Below are 21,650 nucleotides of genomic sequence, written 5' to 3'. Positions count from 1 at the left end.
GCATTAATTTTACTAACCTGACAATGGGATTAATACATCAAGGTTCAAAAGGTAATAATTTTTAAAAATTGTATGTCAATAATGCTAGGGCTTATAAAACCTTTGGCTTATCTCAAACCACATATGCCAGAATCACAGATAAATTAACAGCTCTAGACTCTAACCACCTAAACTGGTTTGGACAGACAGACCCTTAACACTGGCCACATGCCAGATGCAAACGTCCTTTCTCCCACACAGGCTCCATACCTAAACATGAGGCAAAGATCAAAGATCAAGAAAAAATAATCCACCTGATAAGGATTTATTTCGAATTTTTCTCATCCTTGCACAAATTATTCAATGTTGCTTATAAGATGCTAAGTCATAATCAGGATAGAGTCATTTTTTGTTCATCAAGATAAATACCTTTTATATACCACATGCAGCACCTTAAAACATGAACTCCAAAATGACTCAACCGTCTGGACATCTTCAAAGATTATGTATTTTAATGATATGAAGTTACAGCAAATAACATAATTACTAATGCTTCTGGAGTAACTAGCTTTTCTCCAAACAAGAACTTAAAAAAACCACTTCAAGTGTGATGTCCATCTAGTTCTATAGGATATTCTTATAATAAAGCTACTAGATTATCTCAAACTAGCTGACCTCAATGGCTTCTTCCATATTAAATTTTAAATAAGTTCTTCATCTGTTCTATACTCTTAACTTATATAGAGTAAAACATAATTTAACTGGCATGATTAAAAATGGATGTTCTCATTGGTCAAATATTTTGGTTAAAATTATGAGGCTTACCGAGTTCTAACTTAAAACGTAATAAAATACAGTTAAGATCAAAACTCAATTGTAAATAATTTAAAATTTTACAGTAATTATTAATGTAAAAGAAAGTCATCATTTTGCCTCTGGATAATAACAATAAACTAAAATTATCACTATTCTGGTAAAGTGATAAAATACTAAGTTAACAGATCTCTAGGTATTAGAATGTCAGATAAATTCACTCCCATGATAGGATTTTCATTGCTATACCATAAACAACCACTAATCCTAAAGGTTTGATTCAAGGCATTTTTTTTTTTTTACGTTTTAACAAGTGTTTCCCAAGCACATCCTCTGCCAAAACCCTTTTAGACACAAAGGACTTAATGCTCTACCTCATAAGAGAAACAGAATTCAAGTGGAAAAACAGTAAGCTTTCTGTAGACTCTGCTATGAGAAATATCTGCAGCCACCACAGTCAAACCAATGGAAAAGGCTGTTATAAATCGAAGATATGAAACAGTACTGCCATCACTCCAGAGTGCTGTCTCCAAACTAATCCAAATACACAAGACTTGTTGGGTGGAGAGAAATCAATAGCAAATTAAGAATCTTTTTTTTTTTTTTGGTCACAAATAATACATCCTGGTTATAAAGACTGAGAATATAGAGTAAGGGAAAGATTACATGAGCACTTTTTATCCAGCGATCCCAAACAATCTCAAATGAGTTCTTCTTCCTCACAGCCTGAAGTCTTTTTATTGCTGTTCCATTTTCTGGCTAACGTTCATAGAGCACTTTAATATTTTTAGAAGCTTTAACTAGTATATTTTACAACATTTCTACGAGGTGTCAAAGCATCACTAGCCTCATTTAATAGCTGTAAAACAGACAGAAACGCTAATGTCTTACTCAAGGCCATTAGTGAAGTCAATAGTAAGTTCAAGATTTGAGCTTTGAATTCTAATAGGACAACTAGCCAGAATCCACCGGCCCATGAACTTTCTAGCAGACGGCCAATCTAAGGGCTCCTTATTATGTTGAGTTGTTCAACAATAATTTAAATATGCAATATTATATACTCACTTAAATTATTTCATGCTAAGATGCCACTGTAAAAATTTGTAAAACTGTTCAGTAGATGTTTTGTTCACCTTGAAGATGAGCCTTCCTTCTACTGAACTCCTTTGGTACTTGGGCAACTTCTAAATGCGTGGCTGAGAATGGAGAATGGTCATTCAATCAGGATAACTAAAGGGCAGATCTAGAACATGACTGTAACCAAGCTTAAACCATAACCAAGTGTACAGTTATAGTCTCTGTCAGAAAAAATTATTTTTAACATAAGGTGCAAAATGGTCCATGTTATTCAATTTCCATATGGAGACAGATGGATAGTTCAAAAATACTACAGCCCTCTACCCTCTGGTTGGAATTCTGGCCTCAACAAGCACTGTGGCTGGTACAGTTTGTCACATGCTCAAGTGATTGAGGGTAGAAAAGACAACTACTGAATATCAAATGTTCAGAAATGGGTTATCTGAAGAGCAGTTATTTGTCAGAGTTTTTCTGGATACCACACAGTGTGGAGAGACACTGGATTTGATGGCACTCAATCAATATTCTAGTCACTAGAAATGTGTGTTTGATAGTTCATTACAGCCCTCTCTTATCCATTTGAAGCAAACCCCCTTCTCTGTGACTCCACACTAACCACACAATCCTCTGATTACTAATTATATCACTTAGATACCTAGATCCTAAGAATGATGCACACTGGCTAATGTACACATATATACAGTCACTAGAAACACCCAATTACATGTAAAGTAAAAGGCTTTACATTTCTCAGGACAGAAGCCTTGCCTGTCTTGTTTGATATTGCATCACCAACAGCTGGAACATTGTCTGGCACAAAATGGATGCTCCATAAATTTTTAATGAATTATTATTGAAAATTGGAATTTATCAGGACCAATACTGGCAGTGGAAAAACAGGCAAGCTCAATAGCTTAGAAGTATGAAAGGGAAAGAGCAAGCCATGTATAAAAAGCAGTAAAATCGTTATTAATTTTTATGTGAACTAGCCTGGTCTAGCTGCAGACCTTAAAAGCCTTAAATCTTCAAGTTCAGTCCAATTCAGTCCTAAACTGATCCTGACCAAGACTGCAAAGTTTATTAGGAGCCTAATCAATGATTATGGTCCGTCATTAATCCTGCTGCGCTAAATGTGGTGTGCTCCCCCAAAGCACCCCCACGCTTACCAAGCCACAATGTGAACCCTAAAGCCCCACAGAACTGAGCATGACCCCAGATTCTGGGTTTGCTGTCTGTTCCATAACAGACACCACAATCCCAAACTTACTTAGCTCTGGTCATTACAACTGCCTAGCCCTTACCAAGTCTCTTTCCAGACAAGGCAGAACACAGGAGCTGTACGCTCGGATCACTGTTCACTCAGGGGAGCTCTTCCTGAATCAAAGACATTGTCATCAGCCTAACAGTAGGCACCACCACAAGACCCTGCTGCCATGCATCCTGAAGCACCTCATTCATACCTGAATTTGTCACTCATCCTTGAACATTTTAATTTGGAATGCATGCCACCCTCAATTTAAAAAATATTTATTGAGTGCTTGCCACCCGCCCTGCCCCAAATTACGCCCTTATTCCTAGCCCCATTTATTTCTGGCTCAAGCCTCAATCCCAACTGGGCTCTTAATGAAGTCCCAGCATGTCTCACCTCTATATAAACCAGTTATCTAATCACAGTGTTCCACAAGGTCTTATATAAGAAAGAACAGAATCATCCCCCTTTTTCAGACAAGAAAAGCAGGCTCAGAGAGGTTAAGGAATATGGACAAGGTCACATGGCATTTAAATAGCAAAGCCAAGATTCAAATTCAGTTTAAGTCTATACTCTATCCATTACGTTTTGTTCCTTGTTCATTTTTGGTAGCATTAGGACAATCATCAGCATAGGCCTGACTACTGAGCAAATATTCCACCAATGTCTGTTTAACTAATAGGGTGTCTTCAATGTCCATTTTTAAAATGAATATCCATGAACAGGAATCTCATTTCAATGTTTATTTACACAATGCAGAAATACAGCAAAAGCACCCTTTACCAACCTTCCCTTTTAACCTACTGGCCTGACTAACCAACTCTCCCACGCCCTCTGTACACTCTAACAGGCTTGCACAATTCTACTACTCCTCTCCACCTGAGATGCAACTTACCAACTCATGCATGTTAGGTTTGCTCCCAATTTGTTTGGAACACTTGCACTTGTTACTGAAATTATATAACTTGAATAAGTATATGTAATCCAATGACATGTGCATGTAAAAAGAGAGCTTTTCTAAGAATGATTTGATCAATGTGTTACCACAAAAAAAATTCTCAATCAAATTAGACGTGTGAGAAATGTCAGAGAAAGTGTATAGTCCGAAGATGACTTTGCACTGAGATTTCTTTTCAAGTGTCTGAGCTCTCACTGCACTTTAAAAGCACTGGGTAGTTAGAGCTGATGTATCAGTGTGGTGTGGTATGTGCAAGAAAAAGCGTGTGGCTCTCCAAGCAGCGGGCCATACTTAGTTTTACAACGAAAGACTAGCATACAACTGTACAGTTACATGTTTGGAGTTAAAATAAAATATTTAGGGTATACAAGTACTCTTTTTTAACCGTTTCTCCCCTTCAGTCTTTTTTTGATTAAGTGGTCAACCATATCAACAGAACTCCTATCATGGAAGCCCCTCCTACGATGCCCTCCTTTCAGGAGCCCTCAGGGGTAGAAGGCTCCACAATGACACACTGCTGTCACTTCTGGTCCCATCTCAAACAACAAACACCCTGCCCTACACCACCAAGGAAATGGACACACGACCTTCGATTTTCTACTGTACTGAGGTTGTGTTAAACACTCTAGTGTGTTTATTACCAATAATTAATTTTAACTATCTCTTGAAAAACTCTTGTTTAAATTCTGTTCCTTTTTCGAACGAAAGTGAGTTATCTGTAATGAGGTGGATGGAGCCAGAATCTGTCATACAGAGTGAAGTAAGTCAGAAAGAGAAAAACAAATGCCATATGCTAATGCACATATATGGAATCTAAAAGACGGTACTGATGAACCTAGTGGCAGGGTAGGAATAAAGAGGCAGATGTAGAGAATGGACTTGAGGACACAGGGCAGGTAGGGGAAGCTGGGATGAAGTGAGAGAGTAGCACTGACATATATACACTACCAATTGTAAAACAGATAGCTAGTGGGAAGCTGCTGCATAGCACAGGGAGATCAGCTCAATGCTTTGTGACCACCTAGAGGGGTGGGACAGAAAAGATAGGAGGGAGGCTCAAGAGGGAGGGGATATGGGGATATATGCACATGTACAGCTGATTCACTTTGTTGTACAGCAGAAACTAACTCTACATTGTAAAGCAATTATACTCCAACAAAGATATTAAAAAATAAATAAATTCTGCTCTTTTTTTAAAGAGATGAGACTTTCTATCTCAAATAATTCCAGTTTATGCAACATAAAAGTTTAAAAAGTTCATGAACTGTTTAAAACACATCCATTCAAAATTATCAGATGCTTCTTCAATTCTGAGATGATAAAAGTTCTAATGTAGACAGAACCTATAGATGAACACTTATAATATTAATTTGGGAATAAGATCATTTACTTACATTGGTACTATTAATAGCCTTACCTTAGTTTTTCACACTTACATCAGGTGAAAAACTCTTATCTACTTTTAGCAAGCCAAAACAAATGCCTAAAAGCTGAGAAGTAAAAACATATGTAACAAAACCACAAATTTAGCAATAAAGTAAATGTTTTAAAAAACTCAAGATCCTTTAGGATTCTCCAAAATGTTCATCAACACATCAAATGAAGAATAATAAACCTTCAATAATTTTGGTGATACTGAAAAAATGTTTTTCAGTTATAAATGTACTTTTATTTTTGAATATACAAACTCTCTTTTTCAGTAACACTAGTAGTTAATGACAACTTAATAGTTGCTGTGTGATGCTGAACTAATAACTTAACCTTTCTGAGCTTCCTCATTTGCAAAATAGAGTAATACCTATCTAATATGCTGGTGAATATCGACTAAGACATATGTAAAATGCCTAGCACACAGCTGAAGATAAACCCATGTGAAAACCCTTCAAATACACACACACACAAACATACACAAAAAGTCAAGTATTCTTAATGGGGAAGGTGGGAGGAGACAAAGTACATGCATTCTCTGAACATGTATGTCAAACTTCATGCATATATACTTTAGTGCCATTTACTTGGGAAAGAGTTCAGTTTTTCATTAGCTTCTCAAAGAAGTCCATGACCCCAAAAAAGTTTATCTCCTTTTATAGTAGGCTTTGGCTTTATTTTCTCTGGTCCCATATATATAAAGTTTATAAAATTTGATTGGATACTTTAAACACAAGTAATTTAAATTATTCAACAGCAACAACAGCAAAAAAATTCAATTAAAAGTGTGGTCATGGTAAAATATGTATTCTCCTTTTATTTCTCTTTAAAAAAAAAAACAAATTCATTTGGCTCAAATTATTCCCCAACATTACCATAATTAAAAGCAACCATCCAAACTCAAAATCAAAGTTTGAAAACCAAAACAAAAAAACAACAGCAATAACAAAAGAAAAAATAATCAGGAAACCCTAAACAGCCAGGATTAAAACCCTATTACTTATATAATAAATGACAATTGTCCCTTCTTTAGAGTTAATCTTTCAAACTACTTCATTCCTTCATTTTGACTCAAAGTTAACAACATTCACTTCAAACAGTTATTATATATATTTTAAATCTGTGTAATAAGGAGACTGCATAGTATCACAGAAGGGACCCTTAACTAGGAATCAGGGAAACCAGGGTTATGGTCCTGTTCTGTCACCAACTGACTCTAAGACAGCTGGACCTCAGCATTCTATGGCACTTTGCTTCTACATAAAAACATGCAGTCCCAAAGTAGAAGACTAAGATACCTGCTATCCTAAGACTACTTTATTACTAAAACAGAAATGTACAAAAGGGAGGTTACCTGACAAGAGATTTGATTCTAGGTCTAATGAGAAAATATACCGACAACAATAAACCTTTGAATTATAGAAAGTTCCGTCCCCACTGTCAACACTCTCAGAGCAGATATACTCAGAGCAGAGCTTCTAGTTGGGGCCATTTAAAACTTTAGCTTCACATTAATAAGAATAACAGATACCTCCCCAGAACTGCTCCTTTCCTTAAGGTGAACAGCACTTAGAAGAAAGATTTAACAAAGTACAGACAGACAAAAATATACAAAATAGAGGAAAGAGCAGTTTAGTGTGTCTTGATAGGTAAGCCCTTACTCTGTGTTTCAATAAAAAATACTTGTTATGGGGCTTCCCTGGTTGCACAGTGGTTAAGAATCCACCTACCAATGCAGAGGACACGGGTTCAAGCCCTGGTCCGGGAAGATCCCCCATGCCGCAAAGCAACTAAGCCCATGCGCCACAACTACTGAGCCTGTGCTCTAGAACCCACTGGCCACAACTACTGAGCCCATGTGCCACAACTACTGAAGCTCGTGTGCCTAAAAGCCCATGCTGCACAACAAGACAAGCCACTGCAATGAGAGAAGCCCGCACACCACAACGAAGAGTAGCCCCTGCTTGCCGCAACTAGAGAAAGCCCACGTGCAGCAATGAAGACCCAATGCAGCCAAAAATAAATTAATAAAATAAATAAATTTTAAAAATAAGAATAGAAAGAATTTTAAAAAATACTTGTTATGGAAAAGGTAGCTTATTTTAGTCAATTTTATTTCCAAACTGACTTTTGCAAAACAAGTATTTTTCAATGGAGTATAAAATAAGGCTTTATATACCAAGATACCCCTACAGTGAAGAAACATCCCGCTTCCAAAAAAGAACAAAAACAATGTGAATGTTAAGCATTTAATGAGTCTGCCAAGTACAACTTTTTCAATGTATTCCTGTTAGAGCTAGCAATATACACAAAGGCAAATTGGCAGGGCAAGAGGTTTTCTGAGAGGTGTGATGACTAACACTTCAGGACTGGAATATGACAGTTACTAAAAGAAACATGAGAAGCGTTCTCCCAGTTCCTCACAGGCCAATGTCTCTACCACAAGAGCTACTACAAACAGCATTCAGAGCTGAATTCACACACTCCAGTCTTGTAGGCCTAAACCACCTTTTGCAATTTTCCCCGATGTGACACATTATGTGAATCAAAGAAACCAATCAGTAATTCATTTACTAAAGGTCAGGTATAGGGTACAGTGAGACTCAGGCACTCAAATGAATAAAAACAAGGAGCAAACGAAACCCAAGATAAGGGTCTTGTTGAAACCAATGCCCCAGAATCCAGCAAATAGCACACCTGTACAGAAAAGACCAGAATGAGATGACACGTACCAAACATTTTCCTCCATGCTAAAAAAAGGTTCACATAGCATCTGATTCACACCTTTGTACATGACTTCAGGATCAACCAAGGCTTTTCAAATGCTTTACCTCATGAATGGGACTTCCAAGCAGAGGTTAACTGAGGCCATCTAAGGATCACCAGGAGGCCTTACCACTGCCAGTATTTAAGATTTAATAACAGCATGCTCTAACAAGTTAAAGTGAAAAGATTTCAGTCTCCAAATTCAAATATTTTGCAGTATATTTCAACTAGCTACAAGGGACAAAAGATTTCCTATTTGTACAAGTAGAATTTAGAGATTATTTCTTAAGAAGTTAGTCCTAGTTCTTTTTGCTGTCCTCAAAATACAGTCTACCTATTGGCAGGAGTATAAATAAATACAAACTTTTAGATGGCCATTTGGCATACCTATCAGAAATTAAAACATGAATGTACCTTTTGATCCAGCTATTACATGTTGAGGAATCTATCCCATGAAATTTTTGGATGCAAATATAAAAATGTTCATTCACTGCAACATTTTTGTAAAGGTGAAAAATCATATATGCTGATTAACATACAGGACACCACACAAAAAATGAGCTGGACTCATATGTATTGACATGTAAAGAACTCCAAGACACTTTGTTCAGTGAAAAAAGCAAAGTTACAGAACAACAGGTATAGTAAAAGTATACTTATGTCAAGAAAATTGTGTGTGTGTGTGTGTGTGTGTGTGTGTGTGTGTAACTGCATAGAAAATGTTCTTAAAGATTAACACCAAACAGATAACAGAGGCTACCCTATGGGGAAAGAGAGTAAATCACAGAGTGTGGGATTGGTGAGTGCGAAGAGAAGTACAGTTTTAAAGAGGGACTTTCACTTTCTACTCCACATCTACCTCTATTAGTTAAACATTTACATCATATATATAAAACATTTGTTCTTTATAGAAAGTAAGAGAGGTGCGATGCCAACTTTTAGCTAAAATCTAGAATCACTAATAGAGGATGCTGAAATAGTCAAAGAAGTAAAGGCTGTTGGCTGCCAAAAACACCCTTTACAGACTTAACCTTCTAGGGAATAAAGGAAAATATGGGTAGCACTGTAGTTATAAATGAACATGACCGTGTCTTCATAAAATAACAAGCATCATTCAGAGAACTAAAGGATTTGTATCTTAGAACTTTGAGAATATAAAAGATACTGAAATCAGGAACATTATTAAAAAGCTATAATCATTATAATGTCTCTTAGAAATACAGTTTTAACAACAAATCCTATTACTTTGGTACAAAGTGTCTATGTATAGGTATGCCCTGTTGCATTAGAACACTGACATGTGTAAAGGACCAAGTGATATGAGGCGTCACCCTTACCTGTACATTCTCTTCTGTCACCTGAATCTCCGCCGTATAAACATAGTCAATCAGCATCCTCAGGGTCCAGCCGTCCACCTCCTTGATTCGAACTCTCTTTGCTCGGCTCTCACTCATCTCACCTGAAACACAAGGAGCAAGGCTGACGCTGCAGCAGACACCCAGCAGGAAGACCAAAACCCAGTCAGACGGGCACTCACTGTATTCAGGAGGCAACATGGTCAGCCACTTCAGCAGGCCTACAACATTCCCCTACCTCCCCTAAAAGCTTACCTGAGGAAACCATACAAGGTACTTCTGTTACCCACTTGTACCTGGAAATCACATCATGGCGATGAATATGCCACGTGTCCAACTGCATGAACTCTTAATACCTGTAGAATTATAGGTTCAGGACCCAATGCGGTCCATGCCTTTTTTTGGTCCAATGTGTGGACAAAGAATGTCACCTGCCATAGCAGTAAACAAAGGATGTTGCAGCCATCAGCCATTGCAGGCCACCCCAGACTGTGCACATGAGGGGATTCAGAATGGGAAAAAAAAATAGGATACTGGCCCTAGATAGTTAAGGTGTGTATCAAAGGAATGATTTCAATGAGCCTAGATGCTTGTTATCTTCCCATACATAGAAAAGTGCTAAATTTATTAACTTGTCTGACAATTAACTTGTCTTTAATTGACAATAATCTTTTGATGTTCCGACTACCTGGTTCTTTTGCAAAAACTCCTACATATTCTGGCTCCTCCCTGACCTCTTCGGAGCAGTCCCTCAGAGAGATCTGAGAGGCTGCCTCCTGGGGTGAAGTCCTCCGAAAGTCCGCTGAATAAAGCATAATTCGCAGCTTCTAGGTTGTGCATTTTTTTAGTTGACAATGCTTTAGAGCAGTTTCTTTTCCTTTTGACTTTCTATTCAAGACTAGAACACAGTGTTACCCCGTGAGGCTAACTTCCAAGTTCCTGGTACTCACTCACAAGCACGCCAGTGCCTGCCCCTGCCCTCTGGGAAGACACACCTCTCAGATAGGAAACAATCAGAACACAAATTACAGAAGACGCCCAGGAAATGAAAGACAAAAGAGGGGTGTTAAAGAGGTGAGTCAATGGCCAAGGCAGATGGCAATGGGCCTTCTAGCCCAAGTTCCGTTCCTATTTGTCATCTGCAGCAACTTCATCTTGAAGTCATTTCCATACCAGTATTTATTACTAAAGCCAGATGCCCTTCTACATCACTGCCTGCTAAATAAGTGGTACAAGACCTCCCTCTTACTATCCACTGAACTAGTTAAGCATTCAGGGATCATAAATAAGATCCTCTCTTGTATAAAGAAACGGGGAAGCAGAAAAGAGAAGGGATGGCCCCTAAACCCAGGGGACTCATGGAGAGTTAGAAGCAGGTTTGGGCACATATGTGCGCACATAAAATGGCCCAAGAATAGGGAAACATAAGCAATTGAATGGGGAAAGAAAACTCAATTAAAAACAAGACAGTCTAAAAATAATGTTGAGTGTTAGGGGACACCTTAGCAAAAAGGTTTAGTTCTACATTCATCAGGTTTCAAAGATAAAGGAAGTATGAAAAACAATGCCACCATCCCTCACCTGTTAGAAAAACAACACAATGGCCTCAAGATTTCTTGAAAGTTCATTTCTTTTTCAGGTACAGTATACTGTCAGTGACCATAAATTATCAGAAAAGGCTATAGGAATCCATAATTATACAAAATTCCTTTGCAAACATAAACACTGGGAAGAGAGAAATAATAATAGTGAAGTATTAGTAACTAACTACCTGCTTCCCTGGAGATTGTCTCTGACAAAAGCTCAAAAAAAGCTGTTCTCCTAAGAGCTAAAATATCTGAAAAACTATTATGCTACTTCCCAGGGGGGAAAACATCCACTGGTATTACAAGGGAAGAGAGAAAATTGATGATATGCTCCTGTTATATGTCTATATAGCAGGAAGACAAGGGATTGGGCTATGTATCTGCTGCCTCAGCACGTTTTGGGGTTCTTTTTTTTTTTCCTTTCATGAAAAAGGGGAAAGCATGTTTTTTCCCCCCTTAAAGAAAAGGGTAAAAAAAGCAAGGTCGAGGAATATGGAAACATAATTCTTCATGTACATATAAGGCACCTTCCTCTGTCCTAGTCTCTCTGGATCTTGTAGCTAGATGGGATTTGTGTCATCTGAAAGCTCTTTTGTGGTAAAGTGAGGACACTTTGGTAATTCCCACTTGGACTTTAGCGAGAGGCCACTCTAATTCATCTCTAGGGCCCCGGCGATGTGCAAAGCCCCACAGGGCCCGGGGCCACACAAGCATAAAGCCATGTACTTAGTTCTCAAGGAATTCAGGACTTAGGCATGATTTAGACAAAAACAAGTTTGACTTTAATTTACAGGTATGACTGAAAAATTATCAGTTCTCTGCCAAGGAGTTTTTAATATTATAGTTTTTAAGGTATTGCTATAAGATGCACTGTGCTGATTCACATTCTTTAAGTGTCATTTTTAATATTAATTCTTTCTCTCGCAAGAAAACTGTATCTACTTCCAACAAATTCTATCTCTATCACACACTGCTTTAGAAATGCTTTAATCTTGGGGCTTCCCTGGTGGCGCAGTGGTTGAGAGTCCGCCTGCCAATGCAGGGGACACGGGTTCGTGCCCCGGTCCAGGAAGATCCCACATGCCGCGGAGCGGCTGGGCCTGTGAGCCATGGCCACTGGGCCTGTGCGTCCGAGCTTGTGCTCCGCAACGGGAGAGGCCACAACACTGAGAGGCCCGCGTACCGCAAAAAAAAAAAAAAAAAAAAAAAAAAAAAGGAAATGCTTTAATCTTTATTTTTCGTATTAATTTACAAAAACAAATAGCTTGCCGCAGACTGTGTTAATAGTTTAAAAATTCCAATAACTATGAAAAACCAAAACACGTACCAAAGAGAGCTGTAAAAGCTACTTAGAGCTAATTCTAGTTGTTAAATATTATCTTACTTCTGTCCTTTGCTGTGTTTATAGAGATTTATTTTTGATAATGAGTTTTGTTTTTCTTTCTTCCTTTTTTTGGCCGTGCCATGTGGCTTGTGGGATCTTGGTTCTCCTACTAGGGACTGAACCCAGGCCCAAAGCAGTGAAAACGCCAAGTCAGAACCACTGGACCGCCAAGGAATTCCTGATAATGAATTTTTAAAAGATACCCAGTGATACTGTAAAGAGTTTAATCTCATAACATTTTTTTAACTTCCTGTCTTAGTGTTCTTCTCCTGTGTTTGATCATGTATTATAGAACTGAAGCTATACTATGATATCCACACAGATATCGCCACCCTCACCTCCTCTCCATCCCTACTGCCACTGTGCCACCTCTTCCTTCTTCCTCACCTCCAGGATGGACTCCACACATCTGACCATGGCACTCAAAAGCCTTCAGCTACTCCCAGACCAGGCATGCAGGCCTGTCCATGTCCCACCCCTGCCTCACTATCCAGCCTCCACACTCTCTCTCCCACTTCTAGTCTTAATTTATATAAGAAAGGAACTTTGTGTAGTTTCCCAAACACACCCAGCAATTTCCTACCTCGATGCCTCTGTCGAGCTTCCTCATCTCTGTCTCCTCATGCCCTCATTCCCCAGGCTAACCCCCACATATTCTTCGAGATTCAGCTGGAACCTCTCCAAGCAGCCTTGCCTGCTGATGACCCAAGGCTGGGTTAGGTTCTCACCCTAGGTTACCTCCTGCAAATCCACTCTGTCATAATAATATCTGGTTCTCCCCACCTGGATTCTTGAGCTTCCTGAGAGCAGGGATGACATCTTTCTTACCTCTGTATCCCACAGTGCCTGACATATGGTAGATACCCAATAAATAATGGCTGTTTGAATGAATGACTAGAAAAGCGAAAAGTAAAACAAGTGCCAATTTTAAATGTAGCACCTTTACTTAACACAATTACTAACACTTAAGTTAGTCTTGAATATGGGTATTCTAGCTCTGAAGGATTTCAGTCAACAAACATTTATTGAACATCCACTATACAGGCCGAGCTAAGCATTTTCACTAATGAACACTGCACCATCTCTACTGTTTTTGAGAAAAGAAATGAAGTCCTCCAAATCGTAAAAGCTTACGGACACATGTATGGATAGAAACAACTCCATCTCAAGGAACTTAATCAGGACTCCTGAAGCCCAGAACAAACTGGTGACTGTATTTACCCATTCTGAAGTTCTAAAAAGTGAATAGGTTTAAGAGAGCAAACCCTAGGATCAATTAAAAACTCATGTGACTCTAATTTCAGTTATTGCTCAGCACATAAATTGAAAAAATAATAGAAATATAATACAGTACACTTTATACTATGTTGAAACCCTAAGAATTGAATGACAAGTTTACAGCCACATTTAATAAATAAATTTTATTCCATTACTCTTCAAGTTATACTTGTCACCTACTCCAATCATTGTTGCCCTTTTGCTCATTATTAGTCTCAGGTTACAAAGAAGCTACTGACACAATGGTATCTTCATTCTGGCAAGATGACCCGAATGCCCCTGCCAGGCACTGGCTATGGTGGCATGGTACATAATTCCCCAATTCTACAACTAATCTGAGGCAAACATGGTAACTACATTACCCCGCCAGTTTGGCTCTAGTTTGAGTAACTTCTGGAACAGGTCTCCCAGTTCCTAAAAGAAAAATAGGAAAGAGACAACCCCTCTCCTTCCTCGAGATGTTGGGTCCACTCTCGTAGGCATCTTGCATTCATGGGGGAAGCAACCATAGGATAAAATTTTTAGTGAGGACAGCTGGGTGGCGAAACAGAAGGAAGAGGATCCCTGATGATCCGATCATACCTGGTGCCCAGCCTATTTTCCAGTTATGAGAGAATATATTTCCTTGCTACTTAAACCAGCTTAAGGGGAGTTTTCTGTTATATGCAGACTAAAGTTATATGCACTTTATGTGCAATGCCCTATTTAATGTTCTTCACAGCAGTCAGCGATATAAGAAATTACCTTTTCTTTATGTTTCCTCTCTAACCATTCCTCCTCTCCCCAAAGCCTAGGATAACACCTAGCACACAGAAGATGCTCAATGAGTACTCCATCATGAAGGAAAGCACAAATCTTAGACAAATACAACATGCACACAACTTTTAAAATATCTCACATCTTAATCATTCAAATGATAATCTATCTTTTCCTATTCTACCTTACTAAATCATGTTCAATGTGACAAAAGAAATGATCAAAAAGCACCCCCAAAAAAGAGTGAAAATAAAAATACAGTATTTCTCACTAGATTTCAGATATGTTATAGCCTGTGGCACCACAGAAGTCTCAAATATATTTGTTAAGAAAAATGGCATTTTAAATGCCACATTTGTACACAAACAAGTAATTTAAAAACACAAGAACTCAGGACTTCCCGGGAGGTCCATGGTTAAGGGACCATGCTTCCTTCGCAGGGGGCATGGGTTCGATCCCTGGTAGGGTAACTAAGATCCCGCATGCCGCGTGGCATGGCCAAAAAAAACCAAAACAAACCAAACCAAACAAGGATGATAAAATAAATAAATAAAAACACAAGAATGCAATTTGATTTATTCTTTCTCAAGTAACAGTTAAACAACCTGGCCTTGATCTAAATTGGCCTGTATTTCACAAAAGAAAAACCTGTGACTACATGACAGAATTACTTTTCACCTCCCTTCTTCTACCCAAATACTTGGAACTACAATGAGTAACAGAATTCTTTTTTAGGTGATATAGTTTGAAAGAAAAATTCACCTACAGTTTAGGGGAGATGAAAAACAAGGGCCAAAAAGAATATCTGTAGAGTCCCCATTTCCTAATAGGTGAGTCACAGGGAATAACAGGAGTACAAGGCAGCCCTGTGCCACTGCAGACACTTCTGCTTACTGCTGATCATTGAGCCAGAGTACACAAACATCACGGTGTGTGATGGGGTGGAAGCATGCCAAGGTCTACTTGTGGGCCTCGCCATATTTTTTATGACAGATAATATAAACATAATAGGACTTCAGACCAGGAAAACAGATAAACAATGGGCTCACAGTCTAGCAAATCTTAAATGAATATATGTACACTAAACCACCTAGACCAGATTTTCATGTCTTCTTTAGGTAAAAAATCTAATCTAATCTCTGCCAAACTGCTGACTATTTAGTGGATTCAAAAGAAGAAAATGAACAAAGATTGCCAGAAAGGTAAATAGCATCCATTGCTGAAGAATCATAAAAGTCTAGCTTACTAATAAGCAAATGAAAAGATGTTCAACATCATTAGTCATTAGGGAAGTGCAAATTAAAACACCCATTAGAATGACCACAATTGGAAACAAAAAAGATAGCAACAAGCGTTGGCAAGGATGTAGAGAAAGGGGAACAGTCATACATAACATAGGAATATAAAATGATGCAGCCAATTGGGAAAATAGCATAGCAATTTTTTAAAAGTTAAATATAAATTTACCATATGACCCAGGAATTCCACACATAGGTATCTACCACAATGAGACATCTGTCCACACAAAGAACTGCACATGAATTCATAGCAGCATTATTCTTTATTTTAATTTTTATTTCAATTTTGGCTGCATTGGGTCTTCATTGCTGCACGTGAGCTTTCTCTAGTTGTGGCAAGCAGGGGCTACTCTTCGTTGCAGTGCACGGGCTTCTCACTACAGTGGCTTCTCTTGTAGCGGAGCACGGGCTCCAGGCACGCAGGCTTCAGTAGCTGTGGTGCGCAGGCTCAGTAGTTGTGGCTTGCAGGCACTAGAGCACAGGCTCAGTAGTTGTGGCTCACAGGCTTAGCTGCTCCGCGGCATGTGGGATCTTCCCGGACCAGGGATCAAACACATGTCCCTTCATTGGCAGGTGGATTCTTAACCACTGCGCCACCAAGGAAGTCCCCAGCATTATTCTTAATAGCCAAAAATTGGAAACAACATAAATGTCCATCAGCTGGTAAATGAATAGTCAAAATGTGCCATTTTCATACAATGGAATCTACTTAGCAATAAAAAGGAACAGACTGATGATACATACTATGACATGGATGAACCTTAAAATTATTATGTGGGAACAAAAATGTTCTAAAGTTGATTTATGGTGATGAAAGTACTACTCAGTAAATTTACTAAAACTCACTGAACACTACAACATAAAATATGCCTCAATAAAGTTGTAAAAAAAAATCACAATTGAGGTACTCAATTCACATTTTATATGTGTCAGAAATTAACACAGAATCCCTATTTTGTATCTACTTTAGCACCTAGCAATCTAAGATTTGACCAAGTATTCTCAGGCAGAAACAGGCTGAACTGCAAGGACCCACCCACCAGTTAACTGAGACACATACTTAGGAATACTTATAGAATCAAGACATCTTCAGGGCCTCATTCCCATCATTAAGCAAAACTCACTTATTCAGAAATTGCATGTTCGCTGAAACATGAAGAGGTGAGACCCATTAGGCAAAAAAAAAAAGAAAAAGAGAGAAAAGAAAGAAAAGAGGGAAGCTGAAATATAGTTCAGATTCTTAAGTAAACAGAGAAGAAAAATAGAGACATAATGAGATCTCCCATCTCCAGCATCCACGTCTCTGGATGTCGAAGGCTCAGGGAGTCTGCAGACTCTAAGTATCATCTTTTGAAGGGAAAGGAAACTAACCCTGATCTTGTAATTTTAAGTTAATCACTACATTTTGTAACTGGAAAATAAAACATTTATCAAAAAGAGTCTGTGTGTAAGACGTTTTCAATCTTATATTCTTACAGTATAAAGACATTTAGGAATTGAGGGTAAAAAATAATAATGATAATCATGATAATTACTGCCAACATTAATTGAACATTTCCTATGTGCCAAATAAAGGGCTAACATACATGATCTCACTTAATCTTTATAAGAATCCTAGGAAGTAAATATTATCATCCCCATTTTCCAGAAGAGGAAACTGAAGCCCAGATTGATGAAGTGATTAATGATCCCAAAGATCCAGTAACTCTGACAAGGAAGTGGCAATAACAGTGTCACCTGAAGGAAGGTCACTTACAGGGGCAGCACTTTACTAGTGAATTCCTAAATTAGGCCAATGCAGATCAAATACTCCTTTTGCAAACTAGAGATTCTGTTTAGAAAAGACTCCAGGAGTAATAAATAAGATGTAAACCAAAAGACTGAAGTGAATCCACGACATAAAAATTTGACTAATCCCATTTCAACTTTTCGAATCAGCCTCAGCTGAAGGCACCCTCCCCAAATCACTTGCCCAACTTGACTCATGGCCCCTCTACTATCTTTCCTAAATCCTTGATTATTTAATTCAGTTCAGAACAGCCAGTATGTAATAGGCTAAAGAGTGAGGTGCCTCCAGACTGCTCTCTACTCCCAAACACTAAGCCCATTCTCTCCACATTGCTTTTTGCACTTTTCTTCATCTGTGTAAACCTTACATTCATTATGTTTCAAGAAATGTCAGATCCCCTTCTCTCAATGCTGCCCATCACAGTCCTCACCATCTGTATTACTCCTTTGCACACACAGATCTTCCATAAACTATTATGTATTTAAAGTGTGCACATCTCATTTCCCCAGTGATATAATAAACTACTGGGGCAGGAAGTATGCTAATTTTTTTTTTTTTTTTTTTTTTTGGCGGTACACGGGCCTCTCACTGCTGTGGCCTCTCCCGCTGCGGAGCACAGGCTCCGGAGGCGCAGGCCCAGCAGCCATGGCCCACAGGCCCAGCTGCTCCATGGCACGTGGGACCCTCCCGGACTGGGGCACGCTAATATTGTTTTGTATTCCTTGAATTATCTAGCAAAATGTTAGGCCCAGGATATATTTAAGTTTCTAAAGTATGAATAGATTTGTATTTGTGCTTTTTTTTCTATAACTATATATGTATTTACAAGTATTTATTTGTCCTACCAATAATCTAAGATTATAAGCTCATTGTTGGAACAGATAATAACTTCATATCCTTGTACAGTACTGTATGCTTAAATTTTGTTTTTTTAAGAATGAGGTTAAGGGAGGGTGTGGCCAGGTGGCAGAGTAGGAAGACCTGGAGCTCACCAGCTCCTACAGGCACACCAAATTACAACAACTCACAGAGCAACTATAAATGAGAATGACCTGAAGACTAGCCGAGATTTCCCACAACTAAAGACATAGAAAAGGAACCACAATGAGAAGGATAGAAGGGGCAATGACATGACCTAGTCAAGACCCACTCACCCAGGTCAGCAACCCACAAACAAGATGATAATCACAATTACAGAGATTCTCCCCAAAGAGCAAGGGTTCTGAGCCCCACATTGGGCTCCCCAGTCCAGGAATCCTACACCGAGAAGACAAGCTCCCAGAACATCCGGCTTTGAAGGCCAGAAGGGCTTGGCTACATGAGAGCAAGAGGGCTGTAGGAAACAGAGACTCATCTGTTAAGGGTGTGTGCAAAACCTCATATACTCTGAGACCCAGAACAGAGGCAGTAGTTTGAAAGGAGGCTGGGTCAGGCCTATCTTCTGATCTGAGAGCCTCCCAGAGAGGCAAGAGCTCACCCTGGGGTCACTGATGCTGGTGGCAGCCATTGTGGGGAGCTCGTTCTACCACAAGGACACTGGTGCTAGCAAGTGCCATTTTGGGGTCCACCCTATAGACTATTAGTGCCAGGGGCTTACCTGCCCACCAGTGGGCTGGCAGCAGCTGTGTGCCCCAACCAGACCATGCAGACAGCCACATGGGAAGCCTACCCCACCCTGCCTGACCACAGCCACTGTGCAAGGCACAGCCTGGCAGCCAACCAGGCCAGGGGCCAGCCCTGCCTACCAGACCACCCACAGTACCCTTCCCACCACAACAGAAGGGGTCACACAGCCCACACAGGGGGTACCCCTAGAGTATACAGCTCTGAACAGGAGGGGAGTGAGCTGCTGGGTCCCACAGGATGTCAACTGCATAAGGCCACCTCTCCAAGATCCAGAAACTTAACCAACCTACCTGATACATAGAAATAAATACAGAAAATTGGGCAAAATGATGAGAGAGCAAAATATGTTCTAAACAAAGGAACAAGAGAAAACCTCAGAAAAAGAACTAAATGAAATGGAGAAAAGCAATCTACTTGATAAAGAATTCTAGGTAATGAACATTAAGATGCTCCACAAACTTGGCAGAAGAATTGGATGAACACAGTGAGAATTTTAACTGATAAGTAGTTAGAAAATACAAAGACACCCCAAACAGACCTGAAGATAAAATAACCAGAAAAAAAAAAAAAAAAAAACCCTAGAAGTAATGAATAGTATATTAGATGATACAGAGAAGTGGAATAGCAATCTGGAAGACAGACTAGTGGAAATCACCCAAGATGAACAGAAAAAAAAAGAATTTGAAAAAATGAGGGTAGTTTAAGAGACCTCTGGGACAACATCAAGCGTACTAACATTCACATTATAGGGGTACCAGAAGAAGAGAGAAAAGGGCAGAGAACTTAACTTGAAGAAATAGCAGGTGAAAACTTCCAGGTAGAGGAAGTAGAGTCCCAAACAAGAAGAATTGAAAGAGGTCCACACCACAACCCATTATAATTAAAATGGCAAAAATTAAGGATAAAGAGAAAATCTTAAAAGCAGCAAGAGAATGCCCACAGACTGTCAACTGACTTTTCAGCAGAAACTTAACAGGCCAGGAGGACGGCCATGATATATTTCAAGTGATGAAAGGATAAAATGTACACCACAAATGCTCTATCTGCAAGACTCTCATTCAGATTTGAAGGACAGAGAAAGAGCTTTGCAGACGAGCAAAAGCTTAAAAAGTTCAGCACCACTAAACCAGCTTTACAAGTAATGTTCAAGGAATCTCTCTAAGTGAAAAAGAAAAGACCACAACTAGAAACATGAAAATTAGGAAAGGAAAATTCTCACTGGTAAAGGCAAACATATAGTAAAAGTCGTAGATCAACAACTTATAAAGATAGAAGGAAGGTTAAAAGTCAAAAGTAGTAAAATCATCTATATCCACAATAAATAATTAAGGAATATACAAAACGAAAAGATGTAAAACATGACATCAAAAACATTAAATATGGGGAGGTGGAAGTAAAAATACAGGGTTGTTACAATGCATTAGAACTGAAGAGATCCTCAACTTAAAGTAATCACGTATATAGATACACATAGTTGTTATATATGAACCTTATGGTAATAAACCAAAAACCTTTAATAGATGTATACACACACACAAAGAAAAAGGAGAAAAAGAAAGGAGTCCAAACATAACACTAAAGAGAGTCATCAAGTCACAAGAGAGTAGAGCAAAAGAAAAAATGAACAAAAGAGAACCATAAAAATGACCAGAAAACAATTAACAAAATGGCAATAAGTACATACTTGTCAATAATTACTTTAAATGTAAATGAACAAACTGCTCTGATCAAAAGACAGAGTGGCTGAATGGATTAAAAAACAAGACCCATCTATATGCTACCTATAGGAGACTCACTTCCGATCTAAAGACACACACAGACTAAAAATGAAGGGATGGAAAAAATATTCCACATAAATGCAAATGAAAAGAAAGCTAGGGTAGCAAATGTACATCAGACAAGACAGACTTTATTTTTTTTTAATTTTATTTCAGTTTACTTTTTTATACAGCTGGTTCTTAATAGTTATCTATTTTATACATATTAGCGTATATATGTCAATCCCAATCTCCCAATTCATCCCACCACCCCCCCCAGCCCCGCTTTCCCCCCTTGGTGTCCATATGTTGTTCTCTACATCTGTGTCTCTATAGACAAGACAGACTTTAAAACAAAGATGTTATTGAGAGACAAAGAAGGACATTACCATTTAATGATCAAGGAATCAATCCAAGAAGCAGATACAACAACTGTAAATGAATATGCACCCAACATAGGAGCACCTAAATACATTAAGCAAATACTGGTAAACATAAAGGGAGAAACTGACAGTAATACAGTAATAGTAGGGGACTTTAACACTCCATTT

General features: G+C 38.7%; 1 protein-coding gene across 4 annotated transcripts in view; it reads right to left on the bottom strand.

Moving 5' to 3' along the window:
• KLHL2 (kelch like family member 2) overlaps nucleotides 1-21,650 on the bottom strand; it is a 125,353-nt gene that overhangs the window by 72,949 nt on the left and 30,754 nt on the right. For all 4 annotated transcript variants that reach the window (XM_067736566.1, XM_067736569.1, XM_067736567.1 and 1 more), the window contains exon 4: nucleotides 9,608-9,729. In XM_067736566.1, coding sequence (XP_067592667.1) covers nucleotides 9,608-9,729 — 122 coding nt within the window. The remainder of the gene's footprint in view (nucleotides 1-9,607; nucleotides 9,730-21,650) is intronic.

This window comes from Pseudorca crassidens, chromosome 4 (genome assembly GCF_039906515.1).
Source record: "Pseudorca crassidens isolate mPseCra1 chromosome 4, mPseCra1.hap1, whole genome shotgun sequence".
Classification (NCBI taxonomy): Eukaryota; Metazoa; Chordata; class Mammalia; order Artiodactyla; family Delphinidae; genus Pseudorca; species Pseudorca crassidens.
Note: the sequence above shows the minus strand (reverse complement) of the source record. Positions and strands in the feature narration are given on the sequence as shown.